Here is a 22,925-nt window from a genome sequence, read left to right on the forward strand (position 1 = left end):
TAAATTACTTACATAGAGAGAAATGTAATTCCTTTTTATATGCGTAAAAAATATAATTTTTATATTACAGATTCGGAAAAAAAAAGTCCATTTAAAATTGGCGATATATAGATATTGTCAATATTTGAGCATATCTTGCCAAATATACAGTCGGACCTGTTATCCTACGATATTTTCGGTCCGGAATCTTCCCCTTAAACCTCTGATTCTATGACAAAAATTTGAGAGTGGGGGTATAATTCCCCTTTCGCGGTCGTAGCATAAGAGGATTTTTTGTCGTAGGATAAGAGGTTTCGTAGCATAAGAGAGTCATAGGATAAGAGGTCCGACTGTAGTTATATATAATAATATGATAATTAAATAAAATCATATATGATATCATACGACTTTATATTTAATTATCATATAATATCATATATGACTATACTTGATAAGACATGATCAGATATTGACAAAATCCATATATAGCCAACTTTTTTTCCCAGGGAAGTAATTATATAGATATATATATATGTCACCAAAAATTCGAATGCGTGTATTATCGTGTCAAATATTCATTTTTACGTGATGAATTTTTCAAGAGAAAATATTATATTTTCGATATATCTCGCGAATTACATCTATTCTCCATAATTACTTATTTAAATAATTTTAAATTCTCGCATCAAAATTATTCAAAACTGCTCGGCGGTTTTCGATAGATTTCGCGTGATCTTGCGTGCATCTAGAAGCACGACTGTTCATTGAGCGGTTATTCATGATTGGTGTAACTTTTAGAATATAAGATAAGAATATATGCTAATCACGAACAGTTGCTCACTAAGCGCTCACTCTTCATTTGAGATTCTGCATGCATTCGTTGATTTGATTGACTGATATTAGTTTCAAGCGGGTTTTGGTAATATTTGCACAAGTAAGCCGACAAAGAGATAATTAAGCATTTTTTTAAAATAAATTGGGGGAATATTTAATAATTTTATGGCACATTAAGATGAGAATTTTAAGAATAAAAAATTAAACAACTATGTCAGATTACATAATGGATCATCATGAATACTCTCATTCTTCTGAATTATTTATACATTACGCGTCAAGTTTATACTTGAACATGTATTTATAATCAAATTATACTGTGTTTAGTGTCATTCTTATCAAAAGTTTGTTTAAAAAATTTACTTAAGAATTAATCGTAGAATATCTAGTTAGAGTACTAATAAGTCAACAATACGGCGAATTGTCATATTAGTCTAAAAATAAATATCACGTTGAACAGATTAAGGTCTTTATACAAAAGTGTGATTAGTAAGTATCAACCAAAAGTTATAAGACTTAAAAGTTTCAGCATTTTGACATAAAATACAAAATATCTTTTAAAATATTTGTTTTTCGATAATCTTACTCTAATACTTTTATGCATAGAATAATGCAATTTGCAACATGCAACTACATACTTTTTTTTAAAGATAACGATGCAGTTTCTTTACACCAATTGATTTGTCTCATTATTCTATGCATAAAAGTATTAGGGTAAGATTATCGAAAAACAAATATTTTAAAAGATATTTTGTATTTTATGTCAAAATGCTGAAACTTTTAAGTCTTATAACTCGAAAAGTTATTAGTGAAAAAATACTTTATCATAGTGTTTTGGAAAGTTCTCGAGGTAAGCTACAAGAATATGCAAAAATATATAGGGTGTCCCTTTAAAAAATTCAAGGCGACCTTTATATGACCTTCAAACGATTATTCAAGGTCAAACTAATAGTACCATCTTATGGCCCCCTCGAAACCATATAACTTTTGTCTCAAACATTTTTTCATGCGATACGTATTTCTTCAAATATTTAAATGTCTTAAGATAAAAAACTTACACTGTATAACACTATATATATCATATTTCTATAAAATATAACACATTACCATCATCCGCGCCAATGGAGCGTCTTTTTAGTTGCGGGCAACAGATATTTGTACCTCAAAGAAATCGTTTATCTGATAATATGTTGGAAAAATTAATGTTTTTAAAAAATAAAAATTTGTAATTTAACTCTAAACCTTTAATGTATTAAGCTGAAATGTATGCTTATATTTTTTATAGTTTTCTGAAGTATATTATTTTTATATAAATTGTAATTTTGAATATTATCTTAAAAGTATCTAAATAAAACATTCAACTAATTTATTTTTTATTTAGATATATTTAAATTAAGATTATCTTTATTTTATCTCAGATATAGACGCATTATATTTTATCATATCTATATGTAGATTATTTCAAATTATCTAAGCGCAACACTGGTAGTATGTAATATAGAATAGGAGTGTTCTTTGAGAAAAGTGATTTTTTAAATTTTTATGTGATCTTGAAACGGCTTCCAGGGTGAATGACGTTCCTCTTAAAATTGCAAAACTTTTATAGGAGACATTTTTTTTTAAATGCTTTGTTTTTGAGATATAATTTTGTAACATTTTGAACGACTCACACAGTATAGTTTAATCTAGCCATACCGTTTTGGTACACACATACACGCACACACACACACATGCACATGTACAAGATATAATTATCAGATATACTTTTAATAAACAGATTTTTTGACCAATTTAAAAATAATTTTTTTTTCGAAAATGTCAAAAGAGGTCATCATTATTCTAAAATAAATTAATTTTGTAAAACATTTAATCGAGAATACATTTATTTCAGAATGTATATAACAAATAAATAAACTATTTGTATAATAAAAATAATAAACTAGATAAGAGAGATATTGATATTATAAAAATTATAAGAAATATTTTGATATTATAAGAATAGAATTGATTATAGGATTATAGGAACCTTTAAACAAAAGTAATAATATTACATAATTTATTATAAATCGGAAAATGCACACGTGGATACATATAAGAAGAAAGTTAACTAATAATATTAAAAATATAAATAAATAGTATAAATTCTACAATAATTTTCAAGTTCGTATAATAACTATTAACTAATTAATTAAATATAAATTATGTGACAATATATGTATATTCAAAATCATATTAATAAAATACATTATATATAATATCATTGAACAGTTGTCATTGCTACATATTTATTATTTTATTTATTTTATACACATATATACACATAGACAATAATTAAAAGTAATTCTTATAATAATATATTAAGAATAATATTAACAAAATATTATGCTTAATAATATTAAACTGTAATTATATTTACATGTGTAAATATATATATATATATATATATATATATATATATATATAAATATATAAATATATATATGTATGTGCATATATATGAATATGTATATTATATATTTAAGTATAAATATTGTTTATATATGATAATTTCTTAGTATAAAAACAATATTATATATACATATATTTTGTTGTAATTATGATTATTCAGGATTAATTTCTTTTGAAAACTTCTTAATATTTTAAGGAAAGAAAGAATATATCTTAAAATATTTCTTTATTTCTCCGATTTCAGATAAACGTCTTTGTAGTTTTTTGTAAGCACCCGACATCCATTCTTCCATAATATTTTTATACTTGTAAAAACTAGCTTCAATATTTGCCTAAGTCAGATTATTTTGAATTAATGTAATAATTTTGTGCCATCTTAAAAGACTCACATAATTAAAGAACAAAATACTTGTGACATATATTACAGATATAAATATTAATAGAAAACTTAATATAAATGTAATTTTGAATAAAGTTTACCTTTTCAGGGCAAGTTCCATTTTTCTTGTATATACGCATAAAATTAGTTTTGTACGCTTCAATCTCAATGATATTTCCCATAATATTTCTAAAGTTCAAGATCTATGTAAAATAACTTCATCAATATTTATTGTCAATAAATAGTAATTTTATTTAACAAAATTTTTTAAATTTAATAAGAATGTGTAACGAAATAGTATTTCGGCAATTAGCTTAATAAAAGCATAATTTGAAAAACCCTTCTTAATTTTTGACAAAAAATTATTTCCTAAAACTTTGCCAAAAATTTCTCTTATTTAAAATTATATGTATGCCTATATATCATATATGCATATATTTTATTTTAAATATATTGAAAATAATAAATAATAGTAATTATGCACAATATAGGGTGACTTCAAAGATTTAAATGACCTGGACATATGTTATGACCTCACGGATTTGAATGATCTTAACGTAAAGTGTTATGACTTTAAGTAATCGATAGCTTTTAGGCGTCACTTATTGTTTATTAAAAAGTTATAAAAAAAAGATTTTCACAAATTACAATAATTTTCAGATTTTAGGGTACAGTTTTAATATGTAAAAATGTATATTAAGCTCGATAATCTAAACTTTTTCAGGTATAAGACCAACATTTTCCCACTCCTTGTACATTTGAGAAGTAAATATATGATGTATGTTATACAAAAATATATGCAACATAACTCAATCTGTACATAACTGTTATACTTATATACGTTAATAATTTTGATCTCGCGTTGCGTAAACAGTTCAAAACCCATGTAGAATCGTGCAGTAATAAATCTCGTTTTGCACTGAAAAGAGAGGTGACGTAACAGAATTCGCTTCGCTAAAGATTTTGGAAATCCAGAAAGTAAAAAGTGTGATAAAATTAAGTATGGTTTATTTATTCATGTGTAGGTAATTAGTAAATACTAATATATACTAAAAGCACATTTTATAAAATGTACATAGTGTCGAAAATTATATGAAATTTGTTAAATTTACTTGTTCTTTTTTTGTTGCTTATAACTTTTTAATAAACAACGAGCGACGAATAAAACCTTTTGAATGTTATTCAGGGTCAAGGCCCATACACAATATGTAAAGGTTATTCAAATCTTTGAATATGCTCTTAATAGGCTTTTAATATGCATAATTATCATTATTTATCATTTTCAATATATTTATAATAAAATATTATATATATGTATACATGATATATATATATATATATATATATATATATATATATATATACATATATATGTATATATATATATATATGTATATATATATATATATATATATATACATATAGATATATAGATATATAGATAATAATTCTAAATAAAAGCAATAAATTTTAGAAGTCGAAAATGCGTCGAAATTAAAAGGGGTTTTTATACATATAAGCATATACTCCTCTCTGAGCAGTTACATTCCTCTAAACAGAAAAGTAAAAATTAGGTTCTTATTTTTTTCCTCAAATTTTAGACAAGTTAAAAGAAATGAAATTTAATGGACATTTCTTACTAAAAGAAATACTTATATTTTTTAAATTTTCTTGTAATGTTATAAAAGAATAAACTTATGTTTTTTCTTATTAAGCAATCCTTATTCAATTTTTTATTAGGACTTTTTAACAGCCTACAATGTCATCATTTAAAAATATACGTTAGAAAACTTGATTTCTTTAGAAACTTTTTATTTGTTTTATTATTTTTGTAAAATCAATAATTTAAGTACAAATTTTGCATGTAAATAAATAAATACAATATTATGCACAATTTTATTCTTTTATTTAATGATGCGAAAAAATTTTAAAAATATAATTAAAAGTATCCTTGTTGCCAGTTGTAATTTACCATCAAATTTCATTTTTTTAATTTGTCCAAAATTTAGGAAAAATAAGTAAAAACTTAATCTTTACCTCTTCTTTTAGAATAGTGTAATTCTCAAGAGAGTGATATAGGAATATATGGTTATATGAAAGATCATTATTATTTTTCAACAAAAAATTATCTTTGGTAGTATATGTGTTACAGACACTTTGTAAATCTTTAAATGCTAACTTATAAAGATTCGGCGTTTTATAAAAAGCTGAGTTTTTTTTTATAAAGAAAGTTGATTTTACAAAAGCCTGCAATATATATATATATATATATATATATATATATATATATATATATATATATACATGAGATATAAGTAAGCTTAATTATGAAAAAGATAATCAGGTCTATAATATTTACCGCTCTTAATTGTTCTTCAGAATACATATGATTAATAATGGCAATAATAATGGCAAGTCCATTGATACTTCTATAAAAAACAAAACAACACATATAGTTATTATGCGTAATCAATTTTCGTAATTGTAAAAAGTATTAGTTCAAGAAAAAATTTCTAGTTATTACCTTGGCCTTAATTTACCAAAATTGTTTAATATTTTCAAAAACACATTATTGTGCTTTACATGTTTTGCAATAATAAAAAAAAAACTAATCATATTTCTCTTGATTTGTATTTCATTATATGTTTCGTTATGTTTGAACATTATTGATTCTAAATATTCTTCTATAATTTCATTTGAAGCACAAGCTAAAAATTCTAAAAGTCTATCATTATTATTATATTTTTCCGTTGAATTGTCCTTCACCATACGCCAAATATGACTCTCTGCTGACATCAAACCTTTACAGTATAACCACTCTTGCCACCACGGTAAAACTCTACAACATCCAAAAATAAAAGTTTGATATAAACATATTTAGCGCTATATTGTATCTTGATTCAATAATTGAATGTACGAATAATGGTAAAAAACTGTAAATACTTAGAAAAATTACTTATTTTTATCCGACATATATACAATATGCAAAATCAATTTGTCATAAGCTTTTATGAGGCAATTTGGGTCATCGAGAATACACAACCATTTAATAGCTTCTTGCCTTAAACATTTAGTAAGATCACTTTCCTTAGGCTCTTCTTCGTATTTTATTTTCTCAAGTAGATTGGTCAATATATTTTTTTATTTTCTCCTAAAAGTTATCCAAGTCAAATAATTATATCGGTTTATAGTAAGCGTGTAGCGTTGGACATTCAATTTCTGAACAAGTAGATTGAAAGAGAAGCAGGCAGATTGAACAGCCACTGCAAAGTCCTAACATTACATCCCTTGATGTCTCTTCATGTGAAAATAAGTTAAAAAGTTTGAATGTCTAGTTTTGTATGGACACGATTTGAGTGGAACTCTATTTTGTTGGAGAAGAAATGAATCTCGTTTTATCCTCAACATTATCCAACATATTCTACCATCCAATATTATCCCACATTATGTTAACGTAAAATATTTGTGTTTATACGTATAAAAACTTTTGAAGTTACTAAAAAACGCTCGACCAAACAGAATAAATGTATCTCATTTACTGAATCAATATGAATCAATATTTCATTCAGTAAGTTAATTTTTACAATTCCAGTGGTTTTTCATAAACATTCTGGATACATATATTAGTATGTGTGTATGTGTATATATATATATATATATATATATATATATATATATTTATATATATATAGCTTATTCTCACTTCTCAAACGTTCACTTTAATTTATTAACAACATCTGATACTCTTACAAAATTACCGATCTTTTTTTATTACTATACGTACATATTATTTTAAATTGAAATTTTAATAGAAAATTACTTTAACATATGAGAAAAATATATATTCAAAAATCTAATGTATGTTTAACAATTATAATATAAAACTGAAATAAAAACTTTTCTTAAATAAAAGAGATTTTAATTTATCTTAAATAAGAGTAAAAAAAAAACATACTTGAACCTTTTTAGCTACATATATTTTATTTTCTTGGAAAATATGACATAAAATAATTTAAAAACTCTTTAACTTATTAATTCTATTATTTACCTTGATATTTTGAACTTCTTTATCTGGAAATGGAAATATGCTCGACATGTGTTCAAAAGCTTTTATCATAGGATACCATGCTATATAATTTGTCTCTTGTCCAAGATAGCTCGTCAAGTTCCAGAATAGGAAAGAATTGAGTTGGCCATTTATCATAAAATAAAATGCATCGTCGATGATTTTAGCACGATTAAGAACATGTATTTTTGTATATTCTATAGAGTTCAAATATTCTGCAATTTTTTGCCAGTTTTCAGGATCGTAATTAACGCGATAGTATCCTGTAGTAAATAATTTTTATATTATTAAATTGTCACTTAATTGATTTATTATATTTATTAAAAAATATTTTTAATTATCTGCATTTTAAATATTTGAGTAATTATCCAAGTATTAAAAGAAGAAAGACAATTTATAATAATTAAGAAAAACATAATTTTAGAGTTATATTTGTAGTAATATTGCGTAGAATGAAACTATATAAGAAATTATAAATCCATTTATATTTATTTTAGCTTAAATAATAACACATGCAAAATTGAATTTATTTCACGTTAATCGATAGTAAAATGCAGAGAATACGTCATACAATATTTTTTAAAATATTATATAATGTTACTATGTATTTATTTATATATTGCGTAATGTTATTAAAAAAGAATATAGTTAACATTATATAATGATTTAATATTTTAATTATGTAGAAATATAATAAATTTGTTAATCAATATTCACCAGTTTGTCGTAAATTTAATATTACCCAACCATTATCTTTCACAGAAACTTGGCAATTTGGCTGGGACGACGACAAAAGTATTAATCTTTTGTCGTAAAGCGGAATTCTAAGCTTGCTAAAATTTGGATTATTCTGAGAGGTATAAGTTACAGGTACCCACAAAGCGTATTTTTTAAGTATTTCATAATTTTCTATTATTATATTATATATATTTGCTTTATTTGAAATATCTCGCGTTATTTTTAACACAGGATAATTTATAGATTTCATCCAATCATTTACTATTGTTGAAGGAAGCATTAGTTCTTTCTCAGGATATAATTTGCTTAAAATATCTTGCATAGTGAGCCATAAATTTTGGAGAAGATTCTTCGACTTAAACTCACTATATTGGTTAAAAATTGGCATTATTGACACAGTAAAATCGGTACTGATAATAAATTACGTATAAAAAAAATATCAAAGTGTTATTTAATTTATACACTTTATACAGCTTACATAATTGCAGTATTTAGTATTTTATATGCTAGGTTCTATAATGTATAAGTAAATAATATATTAAAATGCTGTATACAATATATTTCATAATATACTCACATATTTAAATGTTCATGAATCTTCCGGTGAAACATGTTATCGGTAATTACATTCTGCAGCATACGTAATATTAAAGGTGCTACAATTCAAATAATAAAATGTGATTTATATATAAGTTTTCCTAGAAGTCTTTTAACTACATTTTTTATAATTTTTTAAATTTTAATTTACTAATATGTACATATGTAAATATATATATATATATACTTATATTCAAATATATTTACTGACTTGATTCATTCAAATACATTTATTGATGTTTTTACCTTTAACGTAACCGTAAAAAGAAGAAAATGCATTATTTTCGGAAAAATTGGCTTCCTTTATAAAAGACTGATTGTGAGTCTCCAAACGAAGTGATTCATAATAAACCTGAACTACAAATAAATCCAACATTTCGGAATTTTCGTAATCCTAAAGCAGAAAGATTTAATATGAGCGAATGAATATTTTGTCGAATGAAATATACACATTTAATGCTTTTATTCAATATAAATTTGTATTTTATCAATATGACCAAATATAGTAAAATTTTTTTATAATAATGTGTAAGTTCATTTAAAACTATTTGAAATAGTCATGTCATTTAAAACCATTTGAAATAATTGAAAATTATGGTATTATTTTTTTCCGCATTGAAAATTTTATAATTTTAGAATATCGAGAACCAATATACAATTTAGTCTTTCCAGATACGACAAAGATTTATAAATAGCTTTAGCAATTTTTATACGACACATTTAATGTTAAAAATCGTTTAAAACCTTTTTATTTTCTTATAATAAAGATTATATCTACTTATACAAATAAAATAATATTTTATTTAACATAAAACCATAAGAAATATAAAAATATATAATAAATACTTTATACATAATTGATACATTAAGAATATTACTAAAACAATATAAAAAAATTACCATGAGAGTATTGATAGCATAAAGTCCATACATAGTAGTAAGACCATCGATTAACCATAACTCAGATGACCAAAATGGATTTATTATATCAGCAAACCATTGATATGCCACTTTGCGCCCTATCAACCGCGCTACTTTTATTTTATGCGCAACAGAATCCAGATTTTTATCGTAAATAATATCTGTTTCACTAAAAAATATGAAAATTAAATTTGCAAGAGCTTAGTAATTACATAAACTTGGCCAAATAATAATTTTGACATATTTTCTGATTTAAAATTAAGAATATCTTCTAACGGATAATATAATCGATATGGTATAATTGTATATTGTTTTTTATATTGTTTTATACCGATTATATAAAAATTGTGACATAAATTATTGTCATATACGTGATATACATATGTATATATGATGTATTGAAGTCAATCTATAATTATATATATACAGATTATATACAAATTCTAACATAAATTATTGTCATATACGTGATATATATATGTATATATGATTGAAATCAACCTATAATTAGTTATAAAAATATATATATAATAATGTACATGTATAAAAATTCTACATTAAAACAATTATATTTTAACGTATGTATTACTAATTTCTAATTTTATATTTTTAATTTAATTATTTCTAATTTTGCTTCATATATAAATTGTATTTGAATAAATTGATATTTTTAAAAATTTTTGAATTACCTATTTAACAGAAGGCCCCACATCTCATTGTCATATAGCAAACAATGGATTACTATAAATTGTACTTTTGGTACTTTCAATTTTTTCCATTCACCTTCAAATATTATTATTGCTTCGGTTGCTATCGTTTCAGCAAATTCAATATGATCTGATTCGGGTCTACGCCATGTAATGATTCTAGATCCTATGGTCTCAAATTTAGAGATATCTGCTGACGAGATTACAACCGTCACGATATAAGTGGACATTGGAGGAGTAGTATTAAAGCATGTCCACTTCATATATGTTTCGGTTTCATGCATTTCATGTTTGCATGTTTCCTTTTTTTGTGGCAGCATATTTGAAAAAACTTTGTATTTATGATGATGCTTTATGGCAATGTTGAAAGTGGCCTGGATTGTCGGCTTGTCCCAGCATGGAAACAATCGTCGGGCTCCAATCGCCTGAAAATGTATTACGTCCGGCCTACGACATTTTAATAATATTTTAATAATATTGTTATAAATTACAATGATTTTTAATAATCAAAAGCATTATATATACAGAGTGTCTGTCCGTAAATGTCCAAACAAATGTCGTAATTGATTCAAGTTAAAAGAAAGTTGAATAAGAAAAATTTACATGAATTTGAGTCCGTTACATAGTGCATATAAATAAATTTTTGTTTACTCGTGACTTTTTCCAGTTTTAAAAGACATTTTCATTTTTTTTAATTATCTTAAATTTTTTTATATATGTCGATTATTTACAATATTCTGCGTGAAATTTTATAAAACTATGATGGCTAAAAATTTAATTGTTTAAGTTTACGAAGTAAACATTTATACTTTAATTATACTATACAATTCAAGCATAAAATATTGATTTTTTGATTATCTAGTTTCAATATTTATATGCATAAATAATAAAACGAATCAATTCGTATACAAAGACGCACAGTTGTCTTAAAAAAATATATATAAATTTGCACTTACATATTTTTTTTAAACACAACTGCGTTTTTTTACACCAATTGATTCATCTCATTATTCTGCACATAAAAGTATTAAGGTAAAATTATCGAAAACTGAATGTTTTAAAGTATTTCGTATTTCATATAAAAGAACTATATCTTTTGAACCTTATAACTCGAAAAGTACTTAATAAAAACACTATTATAGTATTTTAAAAAGCTCTTGAGATGAGCTATAAGAATATAGAATAGGTGTGTTCTTTGAGAAAGGTGATTTTTTTAAAATTAAAAGTGATTTTTATGTGATCTTGAAACGGCTTCCAGGGTGAATGACGTTCCTTTTAAAATTGCAAAACTTTTATATGAGACATTTTTTTTAAAATGCTTTGTTTTGAGATATAATTTTGTAACATTTTGAACGACTCACACTGTATAGTTTAATCTAGCCATAGCGTTTTGGTACACACATACACGCACACGCACACACATGCACATGTACAAGATATAATTATCAGATATACTTTTAATAAACGGATTCTTTGACCAATTTAAAAATAATTTTTTTTTCGAAAATGTCAAAGGAGGTCATCATTATTTTAAAACTTTTAATTTTTGTTATTATATCTGTTTACTTAATTGTAAACTTTAAATTAAAATTTTTTAAAAGTTAACTGTAAATTTAACTGAAAAATGTTATTATATATGTTAATCTCTTAACGCCAAAAAGTTTAATTTGCAAAAAACCTTTTTTGTTCAATCTCATAACTTGAAAATTATTAAATTGATGACTTAATATTTTTGTTAAGGCGAAATTATCTTTAAATTGATTAAAGAAATCATCGCTTTCACATAAAATTTGGTTACGATACACTCAATTTTATAAATATATATATATATATATATATATATATATATATATATATATAGAACACAGGCGCGTAAAAAAGTACAGAAATATTTTATTTTTTATTTCATGCACATATATAATAAAATGACATAAAGTATTAATTATTGCATACCCATCTAAACTATTCACCTTTCCATGAAAATACATTTTTTAAATTTATTCATCATGTAATTAATAATAAATAGAATTGATTAACAATTCAAAAATAGTATAAAACGTTAAATGATATAAAGTAAAACAAAGATAGTGATATAAAGTATTATAAGATTAAATATTATAAAAAGAGATAATAAAGGATACGAGAACAACAATGACAAAAATTTATATATTTATTGTACTCTTAATATTACTCACATTTCGAATGATTCTCCCCTTGCAACTATAGTCTTCAAAGAAGTAATAATGTTTTCCGTGTTATTAATTGCAGTGACAAATTTTGTAATTAATCTGTAACGTCCACTTAAAATTTCATTGAAATATAAAATGCAAATTTGCTTTTCATTTTTATACTTAATATATTGCGCACGTAAATATTTAACATTGGTATCTACAGTCTTATTTTGTAAGTCTGCAGTATACATGGATGAATCATTTGTCAACGCTCCAGATAAAAGAATCATTAATGCCGTTGAATTTAAATATATATATGTAATTGGACGAGAAATATCGATAATGGCACTTAATTCGCCGTAAAAAACAATGTTGCCTTTTTTTTTATACGCTTCTATATATAATTTGTAATCGTGATATTTATATATTTCATGTTCCTTGTCTTCATTGAAATATGGTATTAACTTGACGTCGTAACGCACTGGCCTTATATCGCCAAAGTAATCACTAAATGTAATTGATGAGTTTCCCGTATTTTCATTAATTGAAAAAGTTATTATAGTGATAAATATAAGACCGCTATAAAATGACAGTCTTAGAAATGCCATGTCAATTTTTAGGTATCTGTAACAACTGTCCCTGTTGAAAGAAAGACAAATATAAAATAAAATTTAAATAATAATAAATAATAAACTTTACTGTAAATAAATTTATAAAGTATTTTTTAATATGAGTTTTCTTAAATAATTAGAAATTTCATTCGTGATGAATAATAGACAGATCTATGTTTATGAACATGCTATTTTCAAAATTTGTTGTTTCGTAAATGATCATATTTTCAAAAAACTAGCAACAAATAATCAACGGAAAATTTAAATTTTTTTCGACTTTTTTCGTATGTCTTTTCAGCATTTGTACATACAACATATATAGGCGCGCGCGTGTGTGTATGTGTGTGTATGTGTGTGTGCGCACCAGCAAAAACAATTTGAATGTTTTTATATGTATTATATATAATACACTTTTTTTTAGTAACGAGAAAAATTTATCGTTTGTTCATTATTTGTTTAAAAATATATATTGAATCAGTAATCGATTTTAAAGTAAGCTTGCAAATTATTATTGATATTATGAAAAGATATAGAATAATCATGTACACGGTATTATATGAACATGGAAATTTTTAACATCATAATTGTATTACCTATTTACAAATATATGGATTAAATATTTAAAAAGTTATATATATGAAATATATAAAAATTTTTCCTTTTTTTAATCTTTAAATTTCCAATTCAAATTTTACATTTTAAATAGAAATTTCATTTTCAAATTTCATAACACTACTTTAATAAATAAAATTAGTGTTTTTGTCAAATATACAATATACAATATACAATATATGTATATAAAATTTAAAAAAAAATATATATATATAGGTTTTTTGAAAAAAGAGAGAGAGAGAGAGAAATAAAAGAAATTAATAAAATGTGTTCAACAATTCAACAATTTTGAAAATAATTTTTAAAGGAAATAAAATCTTAGTTTATGTGTTTATATTTTAGTACTATTTAGATTGCGTTTTATATGTCTTTTACGTACTTTAAAGAGAAAGCTATATAATATTGTTTTTAGAGACTTACCTTGTATACTAAAAATGCGATGTTAATTCTAATACAATTCCTTTTCTTCTCAGAACTAGTTAAAGTTGATACTTTATCACCGTGAACCGTTAATCTGTACTATCGTAATCTTAACGCTTCAAGAAGTAATCGAAAACTGGCAATGTCGATGTAATAAACATCATAATAAATACATATATAAATACAAATATATTTACAACTTATCAAAGGTCATCAAATCCTACAAAATTTAAATTTAGAATTATATTTGTGATATTTTAAGATTCATTGATAATGTTAATTTTTGATATTTACTTATGTATTATATATTTTGTTAATTTCATATACGATTTAATAAGCAATGTAGAAAAATAAGTATTTATATTTTCCTATGTCTATAAATAATAATCTTTACATGTTGAGAATTGAAGATTTTCCATATCAACGTACTTTCATATATTTATTTTTTATGTAATACGTAAATAATATATTATAATTATTCTAATTAATATAATATGTTAAAGTCATTTTAATCACGTTAAAATGCTTTATGCTTATTTCTATAGTCTATATTAATTATAAAAGCTAAGTATTCATTAATCATACAAACATTTTTTTAACGACGAGAGAAAATAAACGTTTATTGTTTCTTTCTACTCGTTTTGAATAGAACACATTGAATCAATATTCGAATTAATCTTGCAAATCATTGATTGTGTGCCATAACGAAAAAGTATATAGAATAAATGTGTGTACGATATTAAAAATTGTAATTTTTAACATTGTAATTGTATTATTTAATTTTTTATTATTCATTTAAAAATATATAAATTGAATATAAAAAATATTTAAAAAGTTTCCGTTCTTTAATCTTTAATTTCTTAATTTCAAAACATTTTATAACAATATGCAATATTATAATAAATGAAATTAACTTCTTGTCAGTTGCACACTGTATGTATGAAAATTTAGATAATTATATACCTAGGTTTATAAAAAAAAAAGAAATAAAAGAAATTATTAAAATGTCAACAATTTTGAAAATAATAATTTAAAAGGAATTAAGATAAAGATTAAAATTTATTAGAAATTAAGATACTCATCGTGTGAGTTCATACTTCAGTACTATTTAAATGTATACGAAATTCACAAAATAAAATACACAAATAGCTCACAATCAATAATTCTTAAAATATGCATATAAATATAACTTTAAACTACAATTGAGTAGGATTTTATGTATGTATGTATTTGTTATAATATCTGATATATGTTATTGAAATTATTTATTTCTGATTATCTATTGGAACGATAAGATTTTGATAGTACAGATATAATAATAGGTATAACGATATTAACGGTTTGCAGTGTGTGGTAACCGCAATGTCAACTGCAACTAATTCTAGTAACAAAAGGAATTGTATTATAAATAACATAATATTTTCATATACAAGATGAATCATTAGAAATAAAATATAATGTATCTTTTTTTTAAAAGATATATAAAAGATATATAGAGTAGAACTTAATAAACAATTTGAAATAAATCAATTTTTATGTCTTCCTATGTCTGTAATTATTAGTTTATAATCTTTTCACGTTAAAAATTTCCATATCAGAGTACTTTCACATATTTATTTTTTACGTAGTCCGTAAATAATACTTTATTATTATTCTAATTAATATAATATATTAAAGTCATTTTAATCATGTTAAAACTCCTGTCGTTGTACGATAACAGAGCTGACAAAGAGAACATTGGCGCGTTATAACGTAAATACACCACGTTATTATTAATTTATTGTCAAAATATTTTAAAAACTATACATACATGTACATACGTGAAATATAAAATTATAATATTAAAATAAGTATTTTAAAACATAGATTAATTATCATTTGATGAACGTAATATGTTATGAGACTTTTTGTTACTTAAATTTTTGAATTGCTTGACTATTATTTATTTGTTTATTTTATTATTATTTATTATTTAATTGTTTTGCGTTCTCATTCTCACTTAAACTTAAATCATCGAACAATACAACATCAAACAAAATATATTTTAGTCTAAATATTATTAAGGAAGTAATTGTGGCCTATAAGAAAATAATTATGGCAAGTAACAACAACTTAAGAATATTAAAATTATAACTCAAAAATATTAAAATTACGAAAGCTGTATATGTAATTGCAATATCCATATTATGATTGTTATATTAATAAACTAAAATTTTATAATTTTGTGTTGAAAATTATTCTAAAACAAATTAATTTTGTAAAACATTTATTCAAGAATACATTTATTTCAGAATGTATATAACAAGTAAATAAACTATTTGTATAGTGAAAATAATAAACTAGATAAGAGAGATATTGATATTATAAAAATTATAAGAAATATTTTGATATTATAAGAATAGAATTGATTATAGGATTATAGGAACCTTTAAACAAAAGTAATAATATTACATAATTTATTATAAATCGGAAAATGCACACGTGGATACATATAAGAAGAAAGTTAACTAATAATATTAAAAATATAAATAAATAGTATAAATTCTACAATAATTTTCAAGTTCGTATAATAACTATTAACTAATTAATTAAATATAAATTATGTGACAATATATGTATATTCAAAATCATATTATTAAAATATATTATATATAATATTATTGAACAGTTGTCATTGCTACATATTTATTATTTTATTTATTTTATACACATAAATACACATAGACAATAATTAAAAGTAATTCTTATAATAATATATTAAGAATAATATTAACAAAATATTATGCTTAATAATATTAAACTGTAATTATATTTACATGTGTAAATATATATATATATATATATATATATATATATGTATGTGTATATATATGAATATGTATATTACATATTTAAGTATAAATATTATTTATATATGATAATTTCTTAGTATAAAAACAATATTATATATACATATATTTTGCTGTAATTATGATTATTCAGGATTAATTTCTTTTGAAAAGTTCTTAATATTTTAAGAAAAGAAAGAATATATTTTAAAATATTTCTTTATTTCTCGGATTTCAGAAAAACGTCTTTATAGTTTTTTGTCAACATACGACATCCATTCTTTCACAAGATTTTTATACTTGTAAAAACTAGCTTCAATATTTGCCTAAGTCAGATTATTTTGAATTAATGTAATAAATTTGTGCCATCTTAAAAGACTCACATAATTAAAGGACAAAATACTTGTGACATATAGTACGGATATAAATATTAATAGAAAACTTCATATAAATCTAATTTTGAATAAAGTTTACCATTTCAGAGAGAGTTCCATTTTTCTTGTTCATACGTTTATTATAAGTTTTGTATGCTTCAATCTCAATGATATTTCTCATAATATTTCTCAAGTTCGAGCTCTATGTAAAATAACTTCATCAATATTTATTGTCAATAAATAGTAATTTTATTGAACAAAATTTTTTAAATTTAATAAGAATGTGTAACGGAATAGTATTTCGATAATTAGCATAATAAAAGCATAATATGAAAAACCCTTCTTAATTTTTGACAAAAAATTATTTCCTAAAATTTTGCCAAAAATTTCTCTTATTTAAAATTATATGTATGCCTGTATATCATATATACATATATTTTATTTTAAATATATTGAAAATAATAAATAATAATAATTATATATTGAAAATAATAAATAATAGTAATTATGCATAATAAAGGGTGACTTTAAAAATTTAAATGGCTTATTCGTTTAGTTTTCTAGTTGCTTATTTATAAAAAAATAAGGTACATAGAAAAAATTTAGTATAAACTTCACATACTGTTAACATTATAATCGCGATAACATTTGAGTTTTTCGCAACAATGTTGTCGATTATAAATGCAGACATCTATCACGAGCTATCTACCTATCTATCTGTCTATCTCTCTCTCTCTCTCTCTCTCTCTATATATATATATATATATATATATACATATATATATATATATATATATATATATATACATATAGAGTATCCGGTAATTTGTAAAAAATCTCTCGTGTACAGATTAGTGATAATAATTAATTTTGCGAGAGATTTCTTATTTCTAAATTAAGTAAAATTAAGATTACATTTAATTCTTAATTTTCTTATTAAGATCTTAATTTTAATATATTTTAAAATAATTATTATGTATGCTTAAAAAAATTTATCAAAAAGTAACGTTATTGATATATATTATATAAATACATTTTTATAATTTTTAATATGATTTTAAATTAAATAATGGCTTTTACTAGTAGGTAATTTATAAAAACAAATAATTAATAAAATTTTATTATTGTATTTATTATCATTGCAAATTTAAATGTAAATTTATATATATTAATAATTGTCAGAAAATTACTTTAAATTATTTAGGTCAATTCTAATATTTGTAATCTTATAGATACATTTTATATACATATATTCAATAATTTTTCTAAATCTATTTCTCACAATTAAAATAAAAAAAAAAACAGTTTATACTCACCGATATGGCGTAGCAACGAAGTTCCACAGCGTAGTATATAATGTAGTACTCAGGTAATCTATTAAATATACAATATATTTAATTAATGTAAATTAAAGCAAATGTCCAAAGTATATTTTATATCTCAAAAAATAATTATTGTGTGCATTTAACAAAATTTTTCTTTTATTAGATTTTTACAAATAATAAATTATTCATCTGACATTTACTAACAATAACAATTAGAGTAAATCTGGGTGTGATGATCATACCCAGGCAGCAAGCACATGTCATTTTGACATCGAAAACTGGTCATTTCTGGTTCAATGACGTCACGTGATCAAATAATGTCTAATTTAAAACGTCTTTTTGTGTAGTAATGATGTTGTGAAAAACCGTCATAATATCGTCATTCTTAAGTCATTATTATAAATAGCCTAAGTATTATTTTTTTTTAACTAAAAACTCATTTAATTTTTTATAATATCTTAAATTATTAAAACAATTTTGTGTATAATTTTGATATTCACAATTCTCTATATCTCAGGGCCCTAACATGAATTTCCTCTATAACCTGGGACTTGATCATGACATTTAATCATGAATCTTTTCCTCTAGCGTGAATTCGTGAAAAGTGTAAAGTTTCATTAATGAATTCAATATTTGTAAATGAATTTTTCATTTTTTACGAATTCACGCTAGAGGAAAAGATTCATGATCAAATGTCATTAAAATGTCACTAATAGGTCCAAAATGGTCATGAAGTCACGTCTTTTTAACGTCTTGAAATGTCATCATCGGTCTGTGACATTAGTCCGTCATTTTTACACCATTACATCACGTCATATTTGGTTCAAACCGACCATATTTTGACATCAAATGTCGTGTCCAAATCTGCAGGACTGTGTTAACTTGCAATATTTCTTAAAGATTCCGCCGCTTTATCACGAACCATAGTTTCTTCGACAATAGCCAGAGATTCTAATGGTGGCTAAATTAAAAATTTATGATTTATATTTTTTTGATAGAATAGAAAAATTATTAAAATATATCTGACGCTCAGTAGAACTTGTGTTAAATACTATTCAAAATAAATCCATTGTTATTACCAATAAACAATGCACATATTCTGGCCCACCAATAAGAGGAATAAATATGCTGAGTTGTTCAGCCAATGCAAGAACTTCATCCTCATCGTAGTCTTCATTAAAAATAATATTAACTCACTCCGTGTATGTCCGATACCTAGTGTAAGTGCAATCGCTGATAGTTTCTTGATAGAATTAAGACGTAGCTGTAATAAAAAGAATAATATACTACTAAGATATATCAATGTATGTAGAAATAGAGCAATTTTCATACTTTAAATGTCCAAATGCAAAAAGTAGTTAAAAATTTAATCAGACTTCTTTTTTATAAACAATTGCACGAACGTGTTCTCAATTGTATTATACGTATTATCTTTGAGATATATCGCTCACAAACTCGACGAAGGATGTTAGCTTTTTTTTCAAAAATTGCCGCTATGTCGGTAACGCTTTATTTAGCGATTGAATAAGAAAACGAACATTTCGGAAGACGAAGAAATAAAAAAAGCTCGCTCTTAATCGTCGTAAGCAACAATTACCTGGACATCTTCGTTTTCTAGCTCGTCGATCAAAACCGCAATCGGATAAAGACTGTCGTCCGTGGTAGTCACTCGCTGTCATTTTGCTGCCGGACAAACTGGCAATTTGATGTTTGATGCGCCGCACGTTTGTTAGGCTTTCTCGTGTCGCGTTGATGCGTCGACGACGATGTTTACGTTTTCGGAGCTCGAGCTGGATACCGTTTTCAGAATGGCACGTATAATTACAGCATAATTGTAAGGAACGTTTAGCAATGCAAAAATTCGCTCAACATATATATCTCACAACTCCACGCGACTCCATGAATCACTGACACATGATACGTGACACACTGACAATAAGGATGACCCAATTCGCTGGCAGATGGCGACATCTTACGCTCATGAAAGCGCGATCTGTCTGTATTGCTACGCAATTGTGTGTGTAATTTTTTTTCAAATAAAAATCTTTTTATATAGAGCACGTTCGGGGAGACCACTATTATCGCTAACAGCGTCATTCTATCTTTGTTACCCATTAAAAGTTGAACAAAGATAGAACGACGCTGTTAACGCTAATAGTGTCTGCTCGAACGCGCCCATATAGTATAGTATACTATAATATTTTCTTCTATAAATATCAATTAATGTTACACTGATTGTTCAGCTTTATATTTAAATTACTTACATAGAGAGAAATGTAATTCCTTTTTATATGCGTAAAAAATATAATTTTTATATTACAGATTCGGAAAAAAAAAGTCCATTTAAAATTGGCGATATATAGATTTTGTCAATATTTGAGCATATCTTGCCAAATATACAGTCGGACCTGTTATCCTACGATATTTTCGGTCCGGAATCTTCCCCTTAAACCTCTGATCCTACGACAAAAATTTGAGAGTGAGGGTATAATTCCCCTTTCGCGGTCGTAGCATAAGAGGATTTTTTGTCGTAGGATAAGAGGTTTCGTAGCATAAGAGAGTCATAGGATAAGAGGTCCGACTGTAGTTATATATAATAATATGATAATTAAATAAAATCATATATGATATCATACGACTTTATATTTAATTATCATATAATATCATATATGACTATACTTGATAAGACATGATCAGATATTGACAAAATCCATATATAGCCAACTTTTTTTCCCAGGGAAGTAATTATATAGAGATATATATATGTCACCAAAAATTCGAATGCGTGTATTATCGTGTCAAATATCCATTTTTACGTGATGAATTTTTCAAGAGAAAATATTATATTCTCGATATATCTCGCGAATTACATCTATTCTCCATAATTACTTATTTAAATAATTTTAAATTCTCGCATCAAAATTATTCAAAACTGCTCGGCGGTTTTCGATAGATTTCGCGTGATCTTGCGTGCATCTAGAAGCACGACTGTTCATTGAGCGGTTATTCATGATTGGTGTAACTTTTAGAATATAAGATAAGAATATATGCTAATCACGAACAGTTGCTCACTCTTCATTTGAGATTCTGCATGCATTCGTTGATTTGATTGACTGATATTAGTTTCAAGCGGGCTTTGGTAATATTTGCACAAGTAAGCCGACAAAGAGATAATCAAGCATTTTTTAAAAATAAATTGGGGGAATATTTAATAATTTTATTTACACACATTAAGATGAGAATTTTAAGAATAAAAAATTAAACAACTATGTCAGATTAAATAATGGATCATCATGAATACTCTCATTCTTCTGAATTATTTATAAATTACGCGTCAAGTTTATACTTGAACATGTATTTATAATCAAATTATACTGTGTCTAGTGTCATTCTTATCAAAAGTTTGTTTAAAAAATTTGCTTAAGAATTAATCGTAGAATATCTAGTTAAAGAACTAATAAGTCAACAATACGGCGAATTGTCATATTAGTCTAAAAATAAATATCACGTTGAACAGATTAAGATCTATACAAAAGTGTGATTAGTAAGTATCAACCAAAAGTTATAAGACTTAAAAGTTTCAGCATTTTGACATAAAATACAAAATATCTTTTAAAATATTTGTTTTTCGATAATCTTACCCTAATACTTTTATGCATAGAATAATGAGACAAATCAATTGGTGTAAGGACACTGCATCGTTATCTTTAAAAAAAAGTATGCAATTTACAACATGCAACTACAAACTTTTTTTTAAAGATAACGATGCAGTGTCCTTACACCAATTGATTTGTCTCATTATTTTATGCATAAAAGTATTAGGGTAAGATTATCGAAAAACAAATATTTTAAAAGATATTTTGTATTTTATGTCAAAATGCTGAAACTTTTAAATTTTATAACTCGAAAAGTTAT

At 24.1% G+C, this 22,925-nt stretch overlaps 1 protein-coding gene across 1 annotated transcript; it reads right to left on the reverse strand.

The window, feature by feature from the left end:
• Nucleotides 1–3,382: 3,382 nt before the first annotated feature.
• On the reverse strand, nucleotides 3,383–20,944 carry LOC140665918 (aminopeptidase N-like). Its single transcript, XM_072892521.1, has 17 exons — nucleotides 20,608–20,944; nucleotides 20,090–20,274; nucleotides 19,215–19,971; nucleotides 19,002–19,059; nucleotides 12,865–13,479; nucleotides 10,652–11,116; nucleotides 9,942–10,131; nucleotides 9,288–9,435; nucleotides 9,022–9,100; nucleotides 8,424–8,809; nucleotides 7,689–7,969; nucleotides 7,371–7,383; nucleotides 6,597–6,777; nucleotides 6,165–6,479; nucleotides 6,000–6,069; nucleotides 3,742–3,843; nucleotides 3,383–3,593 (listed from the first exon to the last, which is right to left on the reverse strand). Exons 3-17 carry the CDS (start codon nucleotides 19,294–19,296, stop codon nucleotides 3,453–3,455), a joined length of 3,126 nt encoding a protein of 1,041 aa, XP_072748622.1. The 5' UTR covers nucleotides 19,297–19,971; nucleotides 20,090–20,274; nucleotides 20,608–20,944; the 3' UTR covers nucleotides 3,383–3,452.
• Nucleotides 20,945–22,925: the final 1,981 nt, after the last annotated feature.

Source organism: Anoplolepis gracilipes, chromosome 5, assembly GCF_047496725.1.
Source record: "Anoplolepis gracilipes chromosome 5, ASM4749672v1, whole genome shotgun sequence".
NCBI lineage: Eukaryota > Metazoa > Arthropoda > Insecta > Hymenoptera > Formicidae > Anoplolepis > Anoplolepis gracilipes.

Bases quoted from the DNA above. Each gene is read 5' to 3' on its own strand.
- LOC140665918 (XM_072892521.1), bottom strand. From the start codon at position 19,296: ATGACCAGTTTTCGATGTCAAAATGACATGTGCTTGCTGCCTGGGTAT. The intron at 8,810-9,021 runs GTGAGTATATTA...TAACCAATATAG, and splicing joins ATTCATGAACATTTAAATAT to TGAGTTTAAGTCGAAGAATC. The intron at 6,480-6,596 runs GTAATTTTTCTA...TGGATGTTGTAG, and splicing joins TATATGTCGGATAAAAATAA to AGTTTTACCGTGGTGGCAAG.